The sequence below is a fragment of the Melanotaenia boesemani genome, chromosome 21 (assembly GCF_017639745.1).
Source record: "Melanotaenia boesemani isolate fMelBoe1 chromosome 21, fMelBoe1.pri, whole genome shotgun sequence".
In the NCBI taxonomy this organism is placed as follows: Eukaryota; Metazoa; Chordata; class Actinopteri; order Atheriniformes; family Melanotaeniidae; genus Melanotaenia; species Melanotaenia boesemani.
In genome coordinates, this window is record NC_055702.1 from 10,621,554 (window position 1) to 10,644,565 (window position 23,012).

General features: G+C 37.8%; 1 protein-coding gene across 1 annotated transcript in view; it reads left to right on the plus strand.

Annotated features, from left to right (window-relative positions):
• Positions 1 to 23,012, plus strand: part of LOC121632515 (disintegrin and metalloproteinase domain-containing protein 12-like) — a 93,801-nt gene that overhangs the window by 16,416 nt on the left and 54,373 nt on the right. The window contains exons 2-3 of the mRNA XM_041974090.1: positions 2,028 to 2,149; positions 9,112 to 9,185. Coding sequence (XP_041830024.1) covers positions 2,028 to 2,149; positions 9,112 to 9,185 — 196 coding nt within the window. The remainder of the gene's footprint in view (positions 1 to 2,027; positions 2,150 to 9,111; positions 9,186 to 23,012) is intronic.

The following is a 23,012-nucleotide window of genomic DNA, read 5'->3' on the forward strand; positions in this document are numbered from 1 at the left end:
GCATCTTAATGCTAACTTTGCTACAGAAAAAGCTTCCCTTTTATACCCTGGCTGAACTGAACCTGTAGACTGCTGGTCATCTGTCAACAAGGGATTTATGGGCATTACAATTCACTGGCTGGACAAAAATGATATATATCACAGGAGATCAGTAGCACATGTGTTACAGAATTTAAGGTCTGGTATGATTTCATTGGAAGACATAACACTATAGTTTATTCTCTGTTTCAAGTTCAGTCTTTCTGTCTCATTTCTGACTTTAAAAAACTGAAATGAACTGAACTTTGAACTTGTTCAAAAATGAAATAGTGAGATATGAATGTGAACTATTAATTTTAAACTGAACCTTGAAAAAGTTCACGAGAAGTATGAACTTGCACAACACTGTCTGGGCTACAGTCAGAAGTAGTTTACGCAATCTTTCTCCACCTGTCCCCCTGGAACAAAACGGATAAATATGAAATTCCAAAAGACAAGGTCAATACTAAAACATAAAAACATAACAAAACTCATAAAACATAAAAGTCCCTCAACGCAACATTGCCACCTCTCTCAGACTTTTTTTGTTTGGGTGGGGGAGGGGGGGGTTTAAATGCTGGTCGTGCTGGTGTCTGCGTGGTGCTGTCCCATCCTTGCGGGAGCCTGCTTCTCATCAGGAAAAAGTCGTATGAAGACTGCCGAGCTGGTCACGTCTTGCTCTCTGCTATCTGCTGGAATGGCTCTGTGATGAACTCCAGAGGGGTGGCTTCCTCAGAGAATAAGCAGAGCACAGTTCAGCAGGGAAATTCTTCCCAACCTGGGTTATTAATGCTGGATAATAAGCAGACTCAGCAATTTAGGTGAATGGGTCACATAAAAGGAAGATATCTGAATCTGCTAGTAATAGAAATCTCAGATGAGTGCATTTCCACAGGTGTGTTTTATGTTTATATTTAATGTGAAGTTAAGACAGAGAAATGCTTCAAGTTCAATAAGTGGTATTTATTATCCTCAGAGTATAATTTCTCACAAGGCCTCTGATATCATCCTCAAACTGAATGTGTTTCCCTGCTGTTTGGAAATGCTTCATGGAACATCACTGAGAAAAAAGGAAACGAAAACAAGCAAACATTTGATTTAGGATGTTTGCACTGAAATAAATGGCGCAACGACCCCTGCTGTTATAGTGTAACATCGAGCAACAAAATAACTTCCCACCGTAGGAAGCTGATTACTGCAGGAGCCCTGTTAGCAGCAATGTCTTCCCTCCAGGCGCTGACTACTGTTTTTGCTCATGAATTGTACTATTTAAAAAGAAATTGCAGCTTCTGTCTGAAGTAAAGGTTTGCTTTGGGTAGAGGCCATCTTTCTGACACTTTATCTTTTGGTTCCTTGCGGACGCCAGTATTGGATTTAGAGGTTAATATACTCTTAAATGACTAGCAACTCAGCACAGCTCTAAGTACTGTAGCCATTTGGAGGCTCAGTTAACACTCTGTCAGAACACTGTAAGAGAAGATAAAGGGTGCTGGGAACAATGCCCCAAAGCTGTGTCTAATCCCTACACTGCATCCTGGACACTAGCCCTGTGTTAGGAGATACTACATTAGCAGCAACCTGAGCTCCTCTTTGCTCTAAACTCTCCTTTCCATAAATATGGAGAATTTATTCATCTTGGGTGTTATGGGGGTGGACACAGCTTGTCAGCATAGATTATCATTAGGTATGACAAACAAATACATCTCAAGAGGGTTATTAGGGTTGTGTGACAAAAGCCTGGACATTTGTAAACACTGATTCTGTTAAAGGGACACTTTACATTACAAGTCTGCTGTATGCTCAGGTTTTGTTCTCATGTTTTTAATGATCACTGGGCACAGGATTTATAACAGAGAGGAATTCATTATCAGTGCTGTTTGTAAAGTAAGTTCCTCTTGTTTGTGTCCATAAATAGGTTGACATGGTTTTTGCAAATTCAGAGAGAAATAAAAGAACTATGTGAAGTTTTATTTGTATTCTTACACAGTGTTTTATATTTTCTTTTACAGGGAACATTTTCAGCACAATCGTTCAACAGAGACGAAAAGCGAAGCAGGAACATTACGGGACAACGCTGCCTCTTCAGCTTGTTGGACAAGAATGGAAGCCAATCAGCCAACTCAAATCTCAGGTGGAGAATAATAGCTGGAAATAATACATACATTCACCTTCTAATCTTGTGCAAATTCCCCAAAAATTAGGACCTTGGGTAAATTGTAAAAATGTTGATTTGCAAATGATTAAAACACATCTTTAAATGGGTAGTGCACCCCACCAAATTGTGTTTTTTGAGCTGTAAACAACACCGTCATACTTAACTGCGATGAAAACCACCTATACTGTTGATAAAATATTTATTTATTTATTTATTTATTTAAAAAGCAGGTAAAAATGGACCTATAAGGCACCTTACAGGGTAAAACCATTTACCATGTTCTTTGTCAAAGATATGTGATAAATGCATAAATTGTACATTTGCATCATATAAATTGTGTAGAAAAAAGGAGTATCCCAAAGAGGCTGCAAAGATAACAATGAGAGGTGTTAGCATTCTGTGAAAGACTGTGTGGGTTAACAATCAAGTTGTTTAAAAAAAATTATTTATGGAAATAAAATTGATCAAGGCAGATGATGGGGTGCATTAACTCACACAGGTATGGACACCTTTTATGTCTATGAAAGCACTATAAAGGTCATGTATAAGAGACATTGAATGATTGCTCACTCACGGTGGTACCACCCAGCTTGCTAGGCATAAAGGAAGTAACATAAAATAAGATGCCCAGATGTAAAGAGGAGTATCAGGGAGTTTATTGTTGCAAGTGGCAGGTGGAATTTACACAAACAACACCAAACAGGAGGGATGGGCAGGTGGTGCTGCTTAAATTAAAGAAACAAAATAAAATGGACTAAATGGAAAGAAATCATTCTAATTAAACAACTGAAAAAAAAAAACCTGGCTGACTGCACTGGGTACAAACAAAACACAACTGGAAGCAGCACTGTTAACTAATAACCTAACAAAGAAAACTGCTGTGACATGGTATCAAATCTAAACCTGGCCCAGTCTTCAGACAACAATTCACAATGATCTTTCAAAAAAGCAAAAAGCCTTAGAGGCTCAGCAAGACTTAAGAAGTCAGACACAATATAATACTTTACAGATCACAATCTAACAAGCAGCATCTCTACAAAAGTGGGCGAGCTGTCTAACAAAGGAACATAGCTGCCACTGAATGAGGAGATGCTGTGCCCTTTTATCCCTGGACTGTAGCAGCTTCTAGGGGTGTGCCATCTTAGGTACTTCACAATTCAATTACAAATTGGGGTGCTACGATTCGATTATTAAACTATTTTCAATGTATGTCTTTTACACTGTCAGGGTTTTTTTTCACTGCGTGGCTACTTCATAATTTTATATCCATTCTGTATTTATTAATTCAAGTAACCAAACATAGACATTTGGAAAATGTCTATGTTTGGTTACTACAGGAAATGTACATGCATTTATCTGCAGGAAATGTATGTCACCTACAGGAAAAATCAGTTAGCAATAGTTAGGAGCAACAAAAGATGTTTTGTCGGCTACCCTTGTTTAATATGCATGTGTAACATAGAAAACTGCAAATGACCCATCAATTCAGCACCACTGATTGCTCAGAAATTGTGTTGACATAAGGTCCAGGCCTTGTCCGCTCTCATGTCCAACAAAACAAAAATGTTTCCAAACGCTCGCCGTCAAACCTGATGAAAAGATCAGTGACAGTGGCTGCAAGGCTAGCTGCTGCTTTCTTTGTATCACTGTTATTTACTTTTTGTTGTCTGGACACTTTATGGCAGCATGTGTGACTTTTACGTTCCGGCCACACTTTGCATCTGTGTTCCTGTCATTTAGTTATTATTAAAAATAATTGATTTTGAACATTTATGAATCGTAACTGAATTGGCACATTTCACAGCGCGATGAATCGATTAAATAGGGAATCGGCCCACCTCTAGCAGCTTCAGCAATGATTGGTCCAGAAGGCAGTGAACCAGGGAGCAGGTGAGGAAGGTGTGGCGATGTGGAGCCTATTATCGGGACAAATCTGCTCGTAACACACCTCAGACCAAATGATAACTGTACAGAAAAATCTTATAAGACTCAAGATAATCGGGCGTTTGCCGTCCTTGGTTGGGAAGGGGCAAAATCGGAACAAACATAGCCCGATAAACTAACAAGCTAACGCTGAATAAATGTTAGGGTCCATATTCGAAACATTATGAACATGGCAATTTACATATGAAATAAGAGGGCACAATTAGACCAATGGGGAACAGCCATACACACACATGAACTATAGTTTCTGTGAAAACCTGAAAAGTCTCACTACAGGTACAGTGGTCAGTTTTTCTTTTTGGTCTGTTAACATGATAGAAAGGGAAGTAAGGTGAACCACATTATGTATAGACAAACATTTTATTGAAATGTAAATATTTAAACACACTAACTCTTATTTGCATTTTGTTTTCCAGTAAAAAAGAACATAATTTTATATATCTGCCAGTAAATTACCCTGAATATCACATGCATCATATGCAAATTCTGATGCAGATGACTTCATTCTTAGAGAAAGACTTACGAGCAGTGAGACAGCATGAAACCACATTCAGCATATCTTTTCCAAGGCAGGTGTAGTAGTCCAGGAGCCAGGTAAAGAAACAACACCAAAGAAAACGTGAAATGATCTTTTCCAATACACAAAATTGTGTTCATAAAGTAAGGATGTGTAGTGAGAATTTTCCCACCAGCTCCTGGCGCTTGATGATCAATCATCCATTGTTAATGTTGCAGTCTCCAATCAAGGAGCTGTGAAGTGGGAACCATTAGCTGCAACCAACACCAATACAAAAGAAAAAAAAACAAAAAAAACAAACAAACAAATACACAAACAAACAAAACTGCTGCAAGCCGCTAACAATCTGTGGCACACAAATGTAGCTGGATCAGAAAATCACATCATACCATCACGGTCCAAATGAAGTAAAAAAAAGGTCAGACTTCAAAGTTAACGTAAAAAGCAGGAATGCTGCACATCCGCAGAATGTTGCAGCCCCAGGAGGAGTTTCCGAGATGAGGTGGGGAGGAACCCTAATCATCAAGTAAACTTTCTGACTTCCTGCCAACACATTTAAGAAAAAGTGGAAACTGAGCGCAGCATCACGGACACACCATCCACAGCTATGGATCAGGAGGCGGACACACCATCCAAAGCTATGGACTGGGGAAGTGGACACACTATCCAAAGCTATGGACTGGGGAAGTGGACACACTATCCACAGCTATGGACCAGGAGGTGGACACGGATGAGGCCAGCATCTCTGCTTCAGCTGCCCAATGGGAGGTGAACAATTTTGAGCCATCTTGGACATCAGCAGCTGAGGGACATCAGTCTAACCACAGACCAACACAGAGAGACGTTGGGAATATGATGAGGGAGTTACGATGGAACAACTGACTCCGAAAAATCATACATTTAGGAACTTATATCAAGTAGTTTCTTCATAATATGATCCACATGACACTGCTGCCTTCTCAGTAAGAATAAGAGCATTTCATGTCATATGTTTAAATGTGTGTGCATCTCAGCCAGCACTCAATTGATGTGAGTTGACGTCTTCACTTGACATGAACAGAGAAAACTAAAATGTTAACTTTATCTTTATGCTGTGGAATTTTATATGTATATTTATTATTTTATAGTACATGTAAAACTGAAAAAATGAGAATATCATGCAAACCTTAATTTATTTCAGTAATTCAACTTAAAAAAGTAATCTAATATATTATATAGACTCATTACATACGAAGTGAGATATTCCAAGCATTTGTTCTAATTTTGATGATTATGGCTTACTGCTTATGGAAACCCAAAAATCAAAATCTCAGGCAATTAGAATAGTGTGAAAAGGTTCAATGTTGTAGCCTCTAAGTGCCGCACTCTAATCAGGTAATTAATCCAAAACACACTGGAGCATTTAAATGGTCTTTCAGTCTATTTCAGTAGAATTCACAATAATGGGGACGTTTGCTGACCTGACAGTCGTGCAGAAAACCATCATTGACACCCTCCACAAGGAGGAAAAGCCTCAAAAGGTAATTGCGGAAGACGTTGGAGGCTCTCAAAGTGCTGCATCAAAGGACATCAATAACAAGTTGAGTGGAAGGGGAAAGTGTGGAAGAAAAAGATGGAGCAATCAGCAGGGATGAGCGCAGCCTGGAGAGGATCATCAGGAAAAGGCCATTCAGAAATGTAGGGGAGCTTCACAAGGAGTGGACTGAGGCTGGAGTTAGTGCTTCACTTAAAGGGCAGCGTGAAGTTTCCACAGTCTGTGTTGATTTGTGGAGCCATGTAATCCTCGGGTGTTGGTCCACTGTGCTTTATTAAGTCCAGAAGTCAACGCAGCCATCTACCAGGAGATTTTAGAGAACTTCATGCTTCCTTGGGCTACAGACTGATAACATCCATGCCATGCTGTATTGAGGCAGTAATTCATGGAAAGGGGCTCAAACCAAGTACTGAGTTCATATGCATGACTATACTCGTCAGATGCTCAACATCTCTGTTTAAATAATTAATATAGTAAAAGTTGTGGAATCTAATACAGCTGCCAAACTGTGATGCTACCGTATGAAATTAGTTTAGTTATTTTTCTGCCACCATAAAACTCTGGTTCATAATGAACATTTTTTTCTCATTTACAGTATGCCCTAAAACTTTTTTAAAAAGTCCTTCACCTAAAGGGTTAAAGCCTCTTATGGTGAGGTGGAAATGAAGGCAGCATATTCTAATATAAAAACACAGGCAATCCTCTGGAGCTGATTATGTTATGTATGGCTAGGTTTTTGTAAAATAGTCTTATTTAACTGCAGTTTCTATAAATATATGCAGCCATGTGTAATTATGTTGCTTTAGGAGGACTGCTCTGGTGGTGTTTAAAGATTTTATTAATGCAACTGTAAGAAGAGACTGAGTATTTAAAGAGCAGTCTGATTATCTGCTAGAAAATGGCTCATGAGCTGCTTTTTGCTTTAAAAAGCTGTCAAAGAAAACTGCACCATACCACACTCCATGTTTCTTTGCATTTTTTGTCCTGATCATATCTGTCCAAACAGTATTCTGTGCAGGTAACGTGTTGATTTGCAGGAATTGCTGGTCCTCCTCCCATAGCTCTGATTCTGATGTATTTTTTATAATTCTCTCTTGTAATCCAACTATTTCTTGTCTACCTCTGCAGGATCCTTTGTTCTGAACTCATAGCTGATTACCTTTGTTACTTTTTTTATCCATTAGGCAGTTTTTGTTCTGTTTGTGATCCCAAAAATCAGGAAAGCAAGTAGAACAGGTTTTATTTGCTCTGCTTCACATCTGAGTGTGTCAGATTTAAGTTTAGTAAAATAGTATTGCTTCCTTATTGTTGATCATGTTAATTAGTCCTGGTCATATCTGTTCATTTTGACTAAAAATGGGAATAAAAATTAAATTTGTTCATGTGTATAACTCCATCATGATTGAGATTTGTGAAAGCAAACTACACAGATGCAAAGCTTTAGAAATATGGTAAAAGAACATGTATTTACATAGCTGCTTTTGTATATCCACTCAGTTTCATGCATCTGACCTCTGTGTTAAATTGGCTTGCCTGCAGTCAAGACCTCTCACCCACTGAAAACATTTGGTGCATTTCAAAATGCAAAATAAGACAGAGCAGGCTCTGGAACATCAATCCCACAGCAAGTAACAATTTGGAAAACATTTCACTTCAGTACCATACACAGTGGTAGAGTGCATACACTGATGAAGCAACAGCAGCCGTTGTTTCTTAAGGTTGTGTTCATATTTCAAGTGCAGACAGCTGTGCAATATCTTGAGGAGGAAGTAAATTCAACGTGACCCATTGGAAAATTAATGAAAAGTTTCAAATCTGAGCTCCTTGGCTCTGCTTGGTGTAATATTCCCTGAATGGATAAATAAAAACGAATGGCTGCCAGAAAAAAAAAGAAAAAACAAACAGCTTGAGCTTCCAGGTTGTTTTATCGACTCAATTTATTTGTGAATTAATTTGTTCTGGCTTAACCAAACAGATAAGGTGCCACAAAGTTTCTTTGGGAAGCCCCCAAAAAAACAAAACAAAGCCTCTGATCAGTGAATTAGAGAATACTTCCAGCAAAGGTGAATTTGAGTTCTTATTTGAATATTTAACTCTCAGATAACAAGTCCAAGTATGCAGTGCACGGACAGTGTTTCCTCTGAAGTTAAAAATGGGCTTGGTTGTAAACAGTTTGCAGGATGGGTCTATATATTCATACAGAAAATTATTAGGACAAAAAGTAGCTGACAGTGTAGGCTTGCAATAATACTGCCTTAAACCTTAAGTGTTCTGCTTCCATATCCTCTTATGATCCACTCAACATTCTTCTTCACAAGAGGTGATGTATGACTTAACCCAGAGTGGTGCTCTTTACTGGAGCTGACCTAGATTGAACTGTATGTGTTGAATGTGTGTGTGTGTCCAGCTAAATGTGAGACTGAAGAGTCTTTTTTTGTCTGTTTTAAGGCCTAAGTATGAGTGCAACACATGGGTTCAGAGAGGTTGAGCATTTGCAGAAGCGTCTGTTGCACAGCGTGACTGACAGAAGTGATATATATGATGCCGTGCCACTTCATCTGAATCTAACAAAGACACATGGTGTCTGTGACTCAGAGCTGTGAATACTCACAGCTTTCTGCAGGATTAATGTCAAATGGAATAGAAACATAAAGCTAATCCTTTTAGTCCTTGTTCTAAGACACAAAGTAGCTTCATAAGGATGCTCAGCTCCTCTCATCAAGTGAAAGTAGTTGTGCTTGTTTTCTCACAGTGCTGAGTGGCTCAGTCAAAGTCATCAGGATGGAAATAGTTTAAGAGCGGCTTTATTGCCCCACACAGAATCAATTTGATTAATCTAGCAAATGTTTAACAGTGCCAACTAACATTTGTAGATCAACTATGGCCATATTTGTTCAATAAAAGTGAAACTCTGTTTTCTTCTTATTTGTGTTGCCTCTTCAGAGTCACCCTCCATCACTGAAGCTCATGGTGGAAGCGGAAGGTGTGCAGCTGCTCCTGGCTCTGGAGAAAAATGAGTAAGTGTCCTACCTGAGCTTCTAACTGAGTGCTTTCTGGAGTACAAATAAGTGACATATGCAGTGCCCAGGGGCTACAACTGTAGCCAGGGAGATGGAGAGGAGAAAGTTTTTCTGTCTTTTCACTACTTGTGTGAGCATGGCAGTGCTTTCAATGTGCTGAGGCAAAGACTTGAAAGACAGAAATTCCTGAATACATTAGCTAGACACTGATGAAAACCAACATCTTGCTCCTTCTTCTCACCCTATCTTTTTATTTGATCCACCAACATAACACAGGGGAGAAAGAGGTTTTGTTTGAACACTGAAGACACTCAGCACTCTGTGTATTAAGATACTGTCAACACAGTGTTAGGCAAGAGACTGGCAAAGAGGAGGATCATCATTTGCAAGACATCAGGTCATCGGTGCAGACACACTTTTTACACAGATGTAGCTCTGATGTGTTTGGAAGAATATTTGTCATATTTGCATTTTTACACAATTCAGCGTGGCCTCAGTCTCAGACAGTGTCGGAGTTGAGTGTGTGGCTGAGAAGAATGGGACGTGATTGATGGAGCAATATGTTTTCCATCCAGCTCGGCTGCCACACATGAGCAACCACGAACAAGCAGAGCTGTCTTTGTGATGGAGAGAGAAAGAGGGAGAGGGAAGCAAAAAAACAGGGGGAGAGCGAATGGGTTTTCATGCCACTGTCAGCCATGAATTTCACTTGTTTTCCAGACTTAATATATGTAAATTCCACCTGCAAACTGTGAGACAAAGCTTTCAACACCAGCAATTGCAATTTTATGGCTTACCTACTCTGGAAATATTTTTATTGGAGATCGTACTCATTCTCTCTGGTGAATATCCCTACTTTGCACAGGTGGGGATTTTGCAAAGCTGACGTGCAGATTGCCATATTGCGGTCAGTTGCTTTGAAAAGCACCTTCAATCTCTCCCCCAAGCATGATTCTCATGCAGCCTCATGCAGCCTGATAGTCGTCATTGTCCCATTGCATTAAATTTAAAGTCTGCAGTTGAGCTGGAACCCACAGCCAAGTGGAACAAACAAAGATGATGGAGAGGTGTAATCTTTGTAATGAGTTTGAGTATGATGGAAAAGACTTTAGTCAAACAAACCTCCATGTATTATAATTACCAATCTGTTAGAATTTCCTGTTAACGTTTGAAGCAGGTCTGAAAATTAAAGTTACATTTTTTGGAAAAGAGCATTTTATAATAAATCAAAATAATACCTCAAAGAGCTTTTTTATGTAAATTTAAGCAGACAAAACACTTGAAGGACATGGACTGATTCAGGCGTCCACAGCTAGAACTGAACCTGCTGTGCCGAGTCTCAGTGAGGGCTCTTGTCTGAGGCTTCTGGCAGACTTGACTACTCACTGCTGATGAAATCCAGTTGTTGAAACACAGTCGGCATCTGCAGAGGAGTGGGAAAAAATATGGACCTGGATGAAATTATGAGAATTAAATGCCCAGATTTATATTTGTTTTCTCAGGTCTCCCTTAATAAATATGTCTGGCAAAAAAAGGAAAAAAAAAAATGTGCGAGGTGTGCAGCACAGCTGAGTACTGAGTGGTAGACACATTCTGTGTGAATTTACATCAGTGTGACAGGGAGCAGTGTAGGTTGCTGTGCAATGCTACAGGCACAAGAAATTTCCTCATAAAACTCCTCTGTTTTCTAAACTGGACAGCAATCTGTTTGCTACAGAATGAATAAATATAATAAAAAGAAAATATTCATAGATGTAAAATCATTTTGTGGAAGAAGCTAATTAATTTTGTGGCAAACTAGAATTTGGTCCTTTAGTAGGAATAACTTAATATGTGTGTTTCGCTTAATTGTCTATTAGTCTCTGACCTTAGCTTGTGGAAAATCTGATATGTTATGAGTTAATTGTTGAATCGCATTATATACACATCTAATCAACTTGACCCAAGATCAAGATGTATACATATGAAGCTGTAATGGAATTGTTGATCTTACTCCCATAATGTACACATACATACACCCTAATCAAAATCTCTCATTCTACCAGAGTTTTAAAGGCAGTCTGTAGTACAAACAGCTGCTTTAAGTTGGACTTATTCATGCCTCAGTGGTCATTGTGCAAACAAACTGTGCTGTTAACAAATCACTCTTTATATGGGTTCTTCAGGGATGCTGGATTCTAAATCTATCTAACCTAAATAGTGGCTGTTGCTGCAGCAGGAACTTTAAAGGAAGTTCTACAGACGGTGCAATGTCTACGTAACTACAAAACATTTCTTTACAGCCTCAAAATCTTTACAAGAACTTGAGAAGAATTTGAACATTCTTGGGCTTATAGAGGTCGTACAGATGCCTGTAAGGCAATCCAAGATTATTTGTACACCACATTTCATGTATAAGACAGTTCAAAGGGCTTTATATAAAACATTCAAAGCATTACAGCAGGGTGCAAAAGAAGCATTAAAAAGTCAAATCAAACTAAACAAAAGAAGTCTTTATATAAAGACACAAAAACATAAAATAGAATAGGATAAAATGCAAGAAATAAAAGTTACAGTGTGAGGAGGTAACAGTTGTTTTGATAAAGGCAGCGGCAAATAAAGTTTTAACCTTGATTTAAAACATCGGAGAGTTTTAGCAGATCGGCAGTTTTTTAAGAGTTTGTTCCACATATAAAAAGTATGATAACTGAACCTTTTCTCTTCATGTTTAGTCCTGACTCTGGGAATGTAGACTTGACCCTCATGACCTGAGTACAATCTGTATACGAACCATCTCACAAACTGCTGTTTCTGTTTTAAACATGCCATTTGCTCTGCACACAACAGGTTACAAAAATTAGGTTTATGTACCCAGATTACCTGCCATTGGGACGTTAATTTTGATGCATGCCACCATTTGCAAAGAATGGTGAGCATTAACCAAATGTTACAATGCCTTTGTTTTTAAATTTGCCAAGTCTGGAAGGTTTTGTTAGAAAGAAAATATGCAAAGATAGACAGGCTGTGTGCCTTAGGGAATATGAATTTAAGTTAAATGTTGCTTAAGCATGATGTGGACATAAGTCATTAATTAAATTAAATTATGCACTAAAATGGAATTGGGAAAATGAATGGAATATCCTTTCTACAGCTTTATTTCATATGTTTTATATGTTTTATTTAAATTGAGGTCATTTGTTGGAATATTACTATATATGGCTGTGCAAACAAGCATTTCACACATCAAAGCAACCGAAACCAAAGCGCTTCTGTCACCATGCCCCTTAACATTAAAGGTACTTCTGAATAGATGTCTTCTATATGTGCCAAACATACCTTTGTATAATGTCTTAGCTCAAACTGGACACAATTGCAGATTAACATAGCAGATCGGTAGATAAATCAACAGTAGCTAATAAACTCAGGAAAAAGCAGAAAAATGGGATGGTTGAAAGTTCAAGACTAAAAGTCGGACTAAACAAGCATTCACAGGTGAACAGAGAACATCCAAAAGAATACAAAACGCATGGACGTCAGCAATGAATAATACTGAGAAACAACAGATTGGAGAAACAACTGTTAGGAAACAAGCTGGGAAGAACTGACAAAATTAAAGAAAAATGGAGGGATAGAACTGAATTTACACCAAGAGCTAGTTAGGCAACAAGAGGCAGGCAAAATCGTTTAGGGAGAAGCTGACAATCACAGGGGGAAGTCAAGCAAAAGAGAAGGCCACTAAAAAAGACAGAAAGCGAGAGACTAAACGACCAAAAATAGAAATAAACAGTGGAAGACATTGAAGCACAGAAAATACAGGGACAATTCTAAGAAACATGAGAGATGTAATCAAGCAAAGTAAAAACCTGAACTAAGGCTAAATTAATTTGTGCAGGCAGAGGGGAGTTTTTTAAATGCTCTGATGTTCTTTTTGGACATTTCCCATGTAGTTCAAACAGGTGCAATCTCTTATACACTTTAACACCTGCAAAGTCAAGTCTAGACTTCAAATTACAAATCCTAAATTGAAAATTTGGTGTTCTTGAACAATAGTAGAGGATTTTGCAGCCAGTGGAATAATTTATCTTAATTGTTCAGGAGGTCTTCTTAAATCATATTTTTTAGCAGCAACATGTTTTTATTTATTTATTTTTCTTTTTTTTAGAGAGCATCTAGGCATAAAACATATCAATTCATTGAGCTGTAGAGAGAACTGCAGTTTTTGTTAGCCTCTATCACTGTCACCTAATCTGGACCCTGCTGTTTCTAATTTAATGGACTGGAGTTTGTAGTAAATGAAGTGCACTTTCCTTTTTTTGGCAGGGGAAGGATAGGGGAATGCTGAGAAAAAAAAAATCTGCCAGTTAGGTTTGTCTTAAAGAAACAACAACAACAGAAAACACAACAAAAAAAAAAGACAGTTCAAGTATTTAAAACATAATGAAATCTTTGTAATATGTTACAGTAATTTAATTCAGTGGTTGAGTTATTTTGAAGTGTCAATTTTAGATCTAAAAGGTTTACTGTTTGATTATTAAGCTTTTATAGTAATAGCCCAATAAACCATAAGCCTGGTCAGCAGCTAGTTAACAACTTCAGGAAGCATTCACAGTAAATTCAGGAGAATCAGGAGTTATCTCTGTGCGCTGGGGACAAGGCCAAAAGTCAAAACATTAATGCTCGTGATCTTCTAACCTTCAGGCAGCACTGCTTTAAAAACAGGTATGATTCTCTACTGTCTCTCTTATCATGCAAAGAAAAAGGAATATATTATGTGAACCACCGGATTACCATATTCCAACTTTTTTTAAGATGTTTTGACATTAAATTCAAAATGAACTTATATTTTCATTCTTTCAACATCTGATATCATTTATGTCCATCCATTCATTTTCTATACAACTTAATCCAGTGCAGGGTCGCAGGGAAGCTGGAGTCTACCCCAGCAATTAGCAGGCGAGAGGCAGGTACACCCTGGACAGGTCGCCAGTCCATTGCAGAGCCAAGACAAACAATCACTCACACTCACTGGGAGAATTTGAAGTAAGCAATTAACCTAACATGCATGTCTTTGGACAGTGGGAGGAAGCCGAACTAGCCGGAGAAAACCACACATGCACAAGGAGAACATGCAAACTCCACACAGAAAGGCAACTGTTCAAATCATCCCTCGTTATTATGGGTTTACAAGATTTACAGATTATCTCGTTCCATTTTTATTTACATTTTACACAGTGTCCAAACAATTTTGTAGTTGGGGTTGCATATAGTAATCAGCTGCCTATAGTCAGTAGCACTCACTTAAAGATCCTGTAAGATGATGAAAATGATCCATGATTCATGAAATGTGTTGTGTATTTGCCAGTGCGGAGCATTCTTTGGTACGTCTGCTTTTTGGTATTAAGAGCTGCAGAAGCAATGGACACAGAGCTTTAAAAATTCCTACAACATCCCCAGACACACTTACAAAGGGCGCCTGCTGCCTGAAACTAAATGTCAGCACGCGTCCTTGTGTGAACTGCGTCTTCTAACTCTAGTTTTTAAAGTGGCTGCCTGAAAGATTTTCACGCACCCATGTACTAATGTGTCTTTAGAAATAAAAAGCAAAAAGAAAAGCTCCAGTAGAACGCTGCTCATCTCTAGCCTGTCATCCAAGTGAAAAATTAATATGTAAGAAGTCAAATTAGACAGCTGCCTCAAAAAACCACCTCCAGGTTTTCTAAGTTCGACTAGGTTCATAGACTGACCCAGAAAATTGATGGCCAGCGGTAGTAAGTGTTGAACCTTCGTCTGTACATACACATTAGATAATTCTGAATTGATGCTACATTGATGCTCTGATTAATAAAATCCCACATGAGAAAATTAATCTGAGAATAAACCTAATTTCAGTTTTGGATTGAAAGCACATCCAGCTTAAGATTCTTGTCTGAATGGTACATGTTGTTCCAATGAAGACGCATAGACTGATTAATTTTCATCTAATGCAAGTAATCTTAGATTCCTGGTGGGACGTCGTCTTGTTGGACCAATTTAGTTAGTAGATAGTTAAAACAGAGGCTACACAAGCTAGCTTGATTTTTATAATAACATCTTTATTTAAGGTAATTAAAAGTTGAGGTGAGATGTATTTGTTCCCAAAGAGCAGGTCAGTGTGCATGTTTGAATGGGTCAGAACACACTACATCAAATAACTGATAAATTCTGAGTTTATTTATTTCCTTCATTTGTTATTTGCTTGTTATGGGGGAGAAAACCCTGAAGCTTATGTACATCTAGTAGGGAGCGTTAGTGAGCTTTTCCCACAGGGTATGGATCCACTTCAGGCCAACAACTTATGCTGCTTTGTGCCTTTGAATGTGACGCCCCCAGGCACATCAAGATGAGTCCCAAGCCAAGCAGGCAGCATGCTCTCCATCCATATGTCCTCTTCTAATGGACTGCAGGATCACTGCAAAAGGAGGCCTGGGGCTCATCAGCTGGATAGAGGAAATTTTTGGTTGCTTGCACTTGGGGTTTCTCCCAGCTCATCATGTTTTGCCTTAAGCATAAGACACTTGGGAGAACACTATCCAACTTGTAAGGCTTTTATGGTCTGAGACAAACAGACATAAAGCGCATGCAGATGTGCATACACCTAAACTTAAATCTAGCTTTTTCCTTGGACAGAAGGCAAACAGAGGAAATGATTCTTGAATATAATACCTGGCTTCAAACTAAGGCTGTCTGGTGTTTGGAAGAACAATGAAATCCAGCTTGGAAAGAGTCCAAACACAAGCTGTCCCAGTTTGCATATCAGGTTTTGAGGGATGTTGTTTCACCCCACATCTCAGGCTGCACTGTTGTTAGCCTGTGACCTGTTGCACCTCTCAATGAAGATGTCCTCACATTTCACTAAAAACATGAACAGGAAGCAGGCTCTCTTGAGGAACTAAACAAACAGAGGGATAAAGACACTGCACAAATAACCAGTTCTCTTTGGAAAAAAAATATATCTCTGTAACCTTTTTTGTAGAGTTATTGTTCTCGGCTGCTGAGCCACACACAGACTGTTTAAGGAACCCATAGACACTTTGGTTTAAATGCTTCCTCTTGTCATCAAGCCAGCAGTGAGACAAAAAAGTGTAGCAAACCCTCCCTAAGTTATTCAGTCAGATGTAATACAAATTAGAGCTTCTCTGCTAATTCAAGTTGAACAATAAAAATGTTTTTTTACCAGAGATTTGAATGTCTAATGAATAGTTCATAATTTTGCAGGATAAACAAGAGCATCTCAAAGATCTCTTTGCCCTTCTACAATATTTTGGGATACATTTAACAAAGTACTAAACATGTTTTTTAAGTATTACTTATGTCTAAATAGGGAAAGTATGCAAATCTGAAATGTGCATTCTTGAATATTTGCATATATAAAATATTTGTCAATGTAAGGAGTTTTAAGAAATGAGAAGGAATGCAACAAGTCAGGGCAGAAAAGTGACAGTTAGCTACTTCCAAACATCAATTTTAAATGTGATTTTACCTCATAACTGAAAGAAAGCCTGCTTGTATCAAAAAACTTTTGCAGGTAATGTTACAGACAAGTTCTGTCACATACACTGATCCCAAAGCTATAGTAGGAAAATGTGGATAAAGAAGATCACAACATGGGAAAGAGAAAGATTAGAGTGAAAAGTGGAAATTTCTTTCAGGGAGGGGAGGAGACGGAGAGAAAACTGGTGATCTGAAGCCTCCATACACTCTGAATCAAAGCGTATGTGCCCTTCCTGCTGTTTTCCAGTAATCACCGTGGAGATGATGTCTAATTACAGCCTAGCTCCCCATTATCTCATCTGCAGCCAACTGGTCACATCCAACATCTGCATCCTCTATCAGTACATAACTGACTTCTTTAGATTTAAGTCATTCCCAGAAATATGTAGGAGCACATACAGCTACATAAATAACAGTTTTGTATTATCAAAATACTTATAAAGGGAGCATAACCTGCTAGTTAAACTAATTATTGGAGTAATTACATGTATTAACACACAATAGTTGGTATGTAAAAGACGGATGTTGTCATCGTGACATCACCCACTGAGTTCAGCATGTCATCTTGGATGTGAACAATTACTTAAAGAGCATGCGCACAACTCATATGAGGTGTAGAGAGGCAAAAACCATTTGTTTGATAGGTTGTTAACAGGTTTGAACATGTGTATTTTTGCTAGGCACGATTGGGACTAACTAGCTTTTGGCTCTAGCCTCAAGTGGTCATTTGAGGAGTTGCAGTTTATGGAACACCCCCTTCTATGAAAAAATAAATAAATGAAAAATACACACCCTTCAGGGAATGCTAATTCCCCCCCTTTCCTCCTTTGGTAGACATACTTACTCTCACTTTAATCTGCAGAATTAGAACACACAAACAGACTATTCTCTAATATTCATTCAAAGGCACCGAACCTTATTTCTAAGGGAAGGATGCACTGAAGCTTAACTCGAGCCTTTGTACCTCTTCACGTACTCCTGCGGCTGCAAGGCCATGATATACTGTGATTCATCACTTTCAAAGACAAGACTTAGAAATGGGCTCATCTCATCCAGAGCCTGCACCTTTTAACTGCTTCCTTCAAAAGGCAATTTTGGAAGGAGCTTCCCTCGTTTGAATCACCTTCTCAGAGGCTGCAATTATTTCCAAGCTTAAAGCTGTAATTAAAAAGTTTGACTCCACGTTGGTGATTAATTAGGTTATACTGGAAAGGTCTTAAAAAGATTGTCCCTTTCTTCAAAATGGAAAACATTGACACAGATGTAGGAAAACTTTTTTTTTTTTTTGGATGCATGGGATTTTTAACTGATATATTAGAAATGCTGTTGTATTTCATGACAAGATGCTTTTTTTCAGATTTTGTCACCATCTTAAAAGTTATTTCCCTTTAACCTGATGTTTCAAGACATCAAAATACTCAGATCTGACAAATAATTTAACCCTTTTATCTTTTGGGAAAAAAATTTGTAATCAAGTTTATTATCATTTTATGTACTAGAGGTTACAAGCTTGCTCATCATTCCTGTGCAAGTTAGTTACAAATTGAACCAGTATCACCTTCCAAACTAGTGGTGTCACATATCATTTGACTTTAAAGCCCTACTATTATACTTTTTTGCACGTTGACACACCCCAACAAAGGATATTGCAGCATCTGTCTTGCACTTGGGCTCTTCTCTGAGCTCTCGCTCTTTAGCTCCACTGGCCTGATCAGACACAAATTCATACTCACTGCCAAAATCGTTGGACTAAAACTTAAGATAAGCACTCAAGTTAAGGATGAAGATTAAATATTTTAGTTTTCCATGATACCATGAATGATAATTGCAAAATATCCAGTAGTCACAGAAAAAAAACAACTTTTTTTTATTTCTATTTACTTTACTAAGTACTTTGCTGCAAGTAAAGTAAAGTAGAATGATGGTTATTTGCAATGGCTTGTTCAAGAGACCTTTTGTGCAGTAAAATAGGCCTTCTCCCCACTCTGAACCTTTTTTCCATCAGACCACAGGGGTCTCTGGGCTCCAGCTGGTAGATCTATTCCTCAGACTCCCCCTCCCCTCCATCCTCTCCCAGTCACTACTTAAAACATAGCCAAGCAAAATCTACTGAAAGCAGCAGTCTGTCTTGAAGGACAAACCATTACTCACTGCTTTTCCAAGGAGATGATGGAGGCTGCTGCTATTACAGATGCCCTCTTTTTGTGCTAAAGGTTGTTATCGAAGCTGCTATTGTAAGTGGATTCAAGCAATGTTTTTAAATTAGCATATGTTTTATGATTTATGTGTTTTAGTAATCTAGCACATGAATACTTAATTAGCAAAATCAAATCATTCACTTAAGATTTCACTCTGGGCAGCTGAGTTTGGGGTTTGGAGGTGATGAATGATGGGAAACTGTTTTTTTCCAAGATTTTTTGTTTTAGAAGTATTCATCTTGCTGAGGGTCACATGGACAAAAAAACTTCTGGACTCTTCTATAAAGTATTCCATTTTTGCATCTTGAAGGACAACAAGACAGCTTTCCTTCTGTTGTTCTCTATATTCTGTATGATTCATCTGTTAAAAGCTCTTCCATCCATTGTTTTGATCTTGAAAATGGTGTGCAAGACTGGAGTTCATTCAAATCTGAATATTAGCGTTGGTAGATTTCCTGTAAATGGCAACCTGTCATTTAAAGCTGGTAACCCATGCATCTTTTAGAATTAGAAAGACAGCATTAAAGTTATGAAAGGGTTTAAAATGAATACCATGTGCTTCATTTTTAGACCTTTATATAAGTGCTGTCTTATATTTAAGAGAATTTAATTCAATTTTCAACATATTCCAGGCGGATAGTACGAAGACATTATGTCTTTTGTTTCCAACTCATCATTTGTGAGAATGTGTAGAGAAAAATCATTACTCTTGAATATCAGCTTGACCTATTTATTTCACCATGACTTAAAGACACATTTAGGTTGTATATACATCTGACATTATTAGATTATTTACACAGACAAACTTAAAATGAAGGATTCATAAAGAAGTTTCCTTTAGACAACAAACAGACTTCTATTGCAGGTATAAAAACAACATTATTTATCTCTAGTTGTGCTTCGGCCTTTAATATATGTATCTTAGCATGTTAAAACATAATGCAATGTCTGTTTATCTTTAACTTATTTTACTGTTTAGATTTTTTTTGTAATAATTTATGTTTTATTAAAATAATTTATTTGTGTTTTACATACTGGATGTAAATACTGTAATAGAGCTTCCCATGTAAAATTAAAAAAGGATTCTTTTTTAAAAAAAAAACCAATTAATTTAACCTTTAAATTATAGCCATATGCACAAACCTAGTATTTTTTGGAGTTCTTCCTTATGTTCACAGCTATCATTGTACAATTTAGGTCTACAATGAAAAAAATAAAAATAAAAAAATCAGCATACTCTTATGGCAGTGCACATTGTTCTTTATTAACTATGCTGTCTTCCCATGTCTTTTCAAAATGCTTGCAATAAAGCAAACTTGTATGTAGACATGAGGGAAATGAGCAAAAGCATAGAATGACTAACTCCAGAGGCTCATCTGCAGCTATAATGTTGCTTTGAAAGTAGAGCATAACCACTCCCTGTCTGCAGATATTTGATTTGTATGCCCATAAGGAATAATGTATTTTTTTCACTCAGTAAACACTGTCATAGGTGTAAAATGATCAGTCATGTAAATATGAACTGTCAGAAATTACTATAAATATTTATAATGACATAATTTGAAATATGCAAATGTGACCTTATTAAAATTATTGAGGATTTTGTGGTACAAAAGTTAGTATTTGTCTTTGTATTAGTATTTGTATTGTGTTTAATTCTCTAACTTCGAGTTTTTCCCCTTTCACCCTTTTAAAGCGAAGACTTTTCATAAATTTAAGTAAAATCTCATTTCATCAAGACTCTGAGGTGCCAGAGGAAATAAACAAAAGCAGACAAATTTTTGGACCTCTGTTTCTGCTGACCATGACGATAATCAGTCCAGTCTCATAGTCCTGGCTTGCATCCTTCCTCTGACAGTCAAACAAATAGATTTTTCCGGAGTTCCAGTGTGAGTTAATGTCAGCTGGGAGTGAATGTTCGCTCGACTCGTCCTCCATCCTGTTCTCCCCCTTCTCACAGTCCGCTGGCCTTCCTTTGACCTGTCTTGTCTGTATGTTGGGTCACTGACTGAGCAAAGAAGCCATGCGTGGTCATCAGTCAGTCGGTTGGATGTTAGCTGACGGAAACACGTCTCTTTCAGCTGATCTAGGAGATGTCTTCCCCTTCTGTTTGGCCTACACATGCTCTCACAGAACAGTGTCCTGGCCAAAATAAATTCTGAATGGACAGCAGAAAAAACATCTTCTCCTATCCTAATCATCTTGATTTTTTTTTTTTTTTTTATCTTTTTTGTATGTGCCATTGATTCATTTAAAACTTGAAGTTGTCACAGGAGTCAGTGGGAAAGCTGTGTAGAAGTTAGAGTTCAAATGACTCTTTCATCACTAAGTTTAGCTTAGTGATAAAAGGAAATGGTGCAGAGAAAGTCAGGAACCTCTTCTCTTGTCATGCAGAAAGCAGATGTTCCTTGTTTTCCATTCCACTCGTCATCAAGGGCATTACTCTGAGACTGACATGCAGGGACTTCAACAAGCCGGGGGAGAGATTTTCTGCTTTGTCAGATGAGGTGTTAAGGCAAACCCTCCTTCTTTTGTACACTAGCCAGCCTGTCTCTCCCTCTACACATATTTTCTTTTCATCAGCAACTTCCAGTTATTCCCATTTGGGGTGTATGACACCGCGGGGTCCCCTTCAGTTTGCCCCCGTGTTCCTCCACACTCTCACCTAATCACTCCTTCACAAAGGACAGGAGAGAGCTGTCAACAACAATTGGAGCTCATGGTGTTTGATATAGAAACTGTGCACAGCTTTGGGGTGCAGTTCACCTGTTAACAGTTTTCCTTGGAGGGAAGGGGTCACAAGCATATTGTAAATTCACATCCAGTTCAGAAGGAAACTGCTTTTGCTGACAGATGCAGGAAATAGCAACCATTGAAGTTACTGACAGAACATCAGTGTAGGGTTTCTATTTTTTTCAGTTTGGGAGGTTTTAACAACATGAATGTGGGAACCTTTGCTTTGGTGAAGGTTGGTACCAAAAATGTCTCAGAAAATTTGGAAAACTAAAATAGTTAAAACTGTCAAAACACTTGGTATAAGACCTACTGACACAGATTTCTACAAGCCCGCCTAGCCTTGGTCTTGGAATGGGTTTCATTTCAAAGACAGATTTAATGAAAAAAAAAGGATGTTCTGAATGTGAAATCAAATTAACCAGGTCCCTTTTTATGTGTAATGGGGTCATGGATGCTGGAAAAAATGAATGAGCCCCAGCTGTGTGCTACATGTGCACGCACTCAACTATGATGTCATGTTTGCAAACAGAGCAATCATTTTCCACTTCTAGGGAGCATCGGCAGAATGACAGGCGCTATTTTTCCTCCAGGAATCAATGGATTGTGGACAATCAGTCATCTAGAAGTGTAATGTTGGACAATAAATGTGTAAGAATAAATTATTGTGTGAAGACACATTGTTCATGACTCAGATGCCTTCACAGGCTCTGTTTTTGCTGATCAGCATCATTTTGTGTGTCAAAATCTGCAGAGTAAAAAGACAAACAAACAAACAAACAAAAAAAAAAAATGGTAATTTCTATCAGAAATGTGAATTACTGAATATCCACCAAACCTATTTCAGCTGATTGTCAAGAAATCTGTTTATTGTGCACATCTTTCTCTCTACAGTACATCTAGTGAGCTTTACATGACAATAGAAAAGATGTGTTAGTTTGACAAAACCAAGCTTTTAAAATATGTAAGCATGTTTGTCTGACCTAAACTGTATTAGACCAAGAAATGGGTTTGGTTGTGCGTGGCAAAATTATTTTATATATGCGGGACTCGCAAGTTGGAAAAATCTCAACCCGCTCATCACTAATGTACACATACCGAGTGAACAAGTTAGAAATCTTGCCATTTTTTTAGTTACTGATGTCAGTTATGGAAACAACTTTCTACAATCCAGAAAATGCATTTTAAAATTAATATTAGTTTTCATTAAATTTTGAATTTTGCAAGCCTTTGAATTACGAACTACTTGCAAAAGAAATGATCTGTATGTGTTTTTATATTTGAAATAAACAGTACACTTTTTAAAAATTTATTCTCACTCCTAATTTTTCCGCGTTTGAATTTCAGGTCATGAAATTTAAAACAATTCAAGTAAAACAATTAC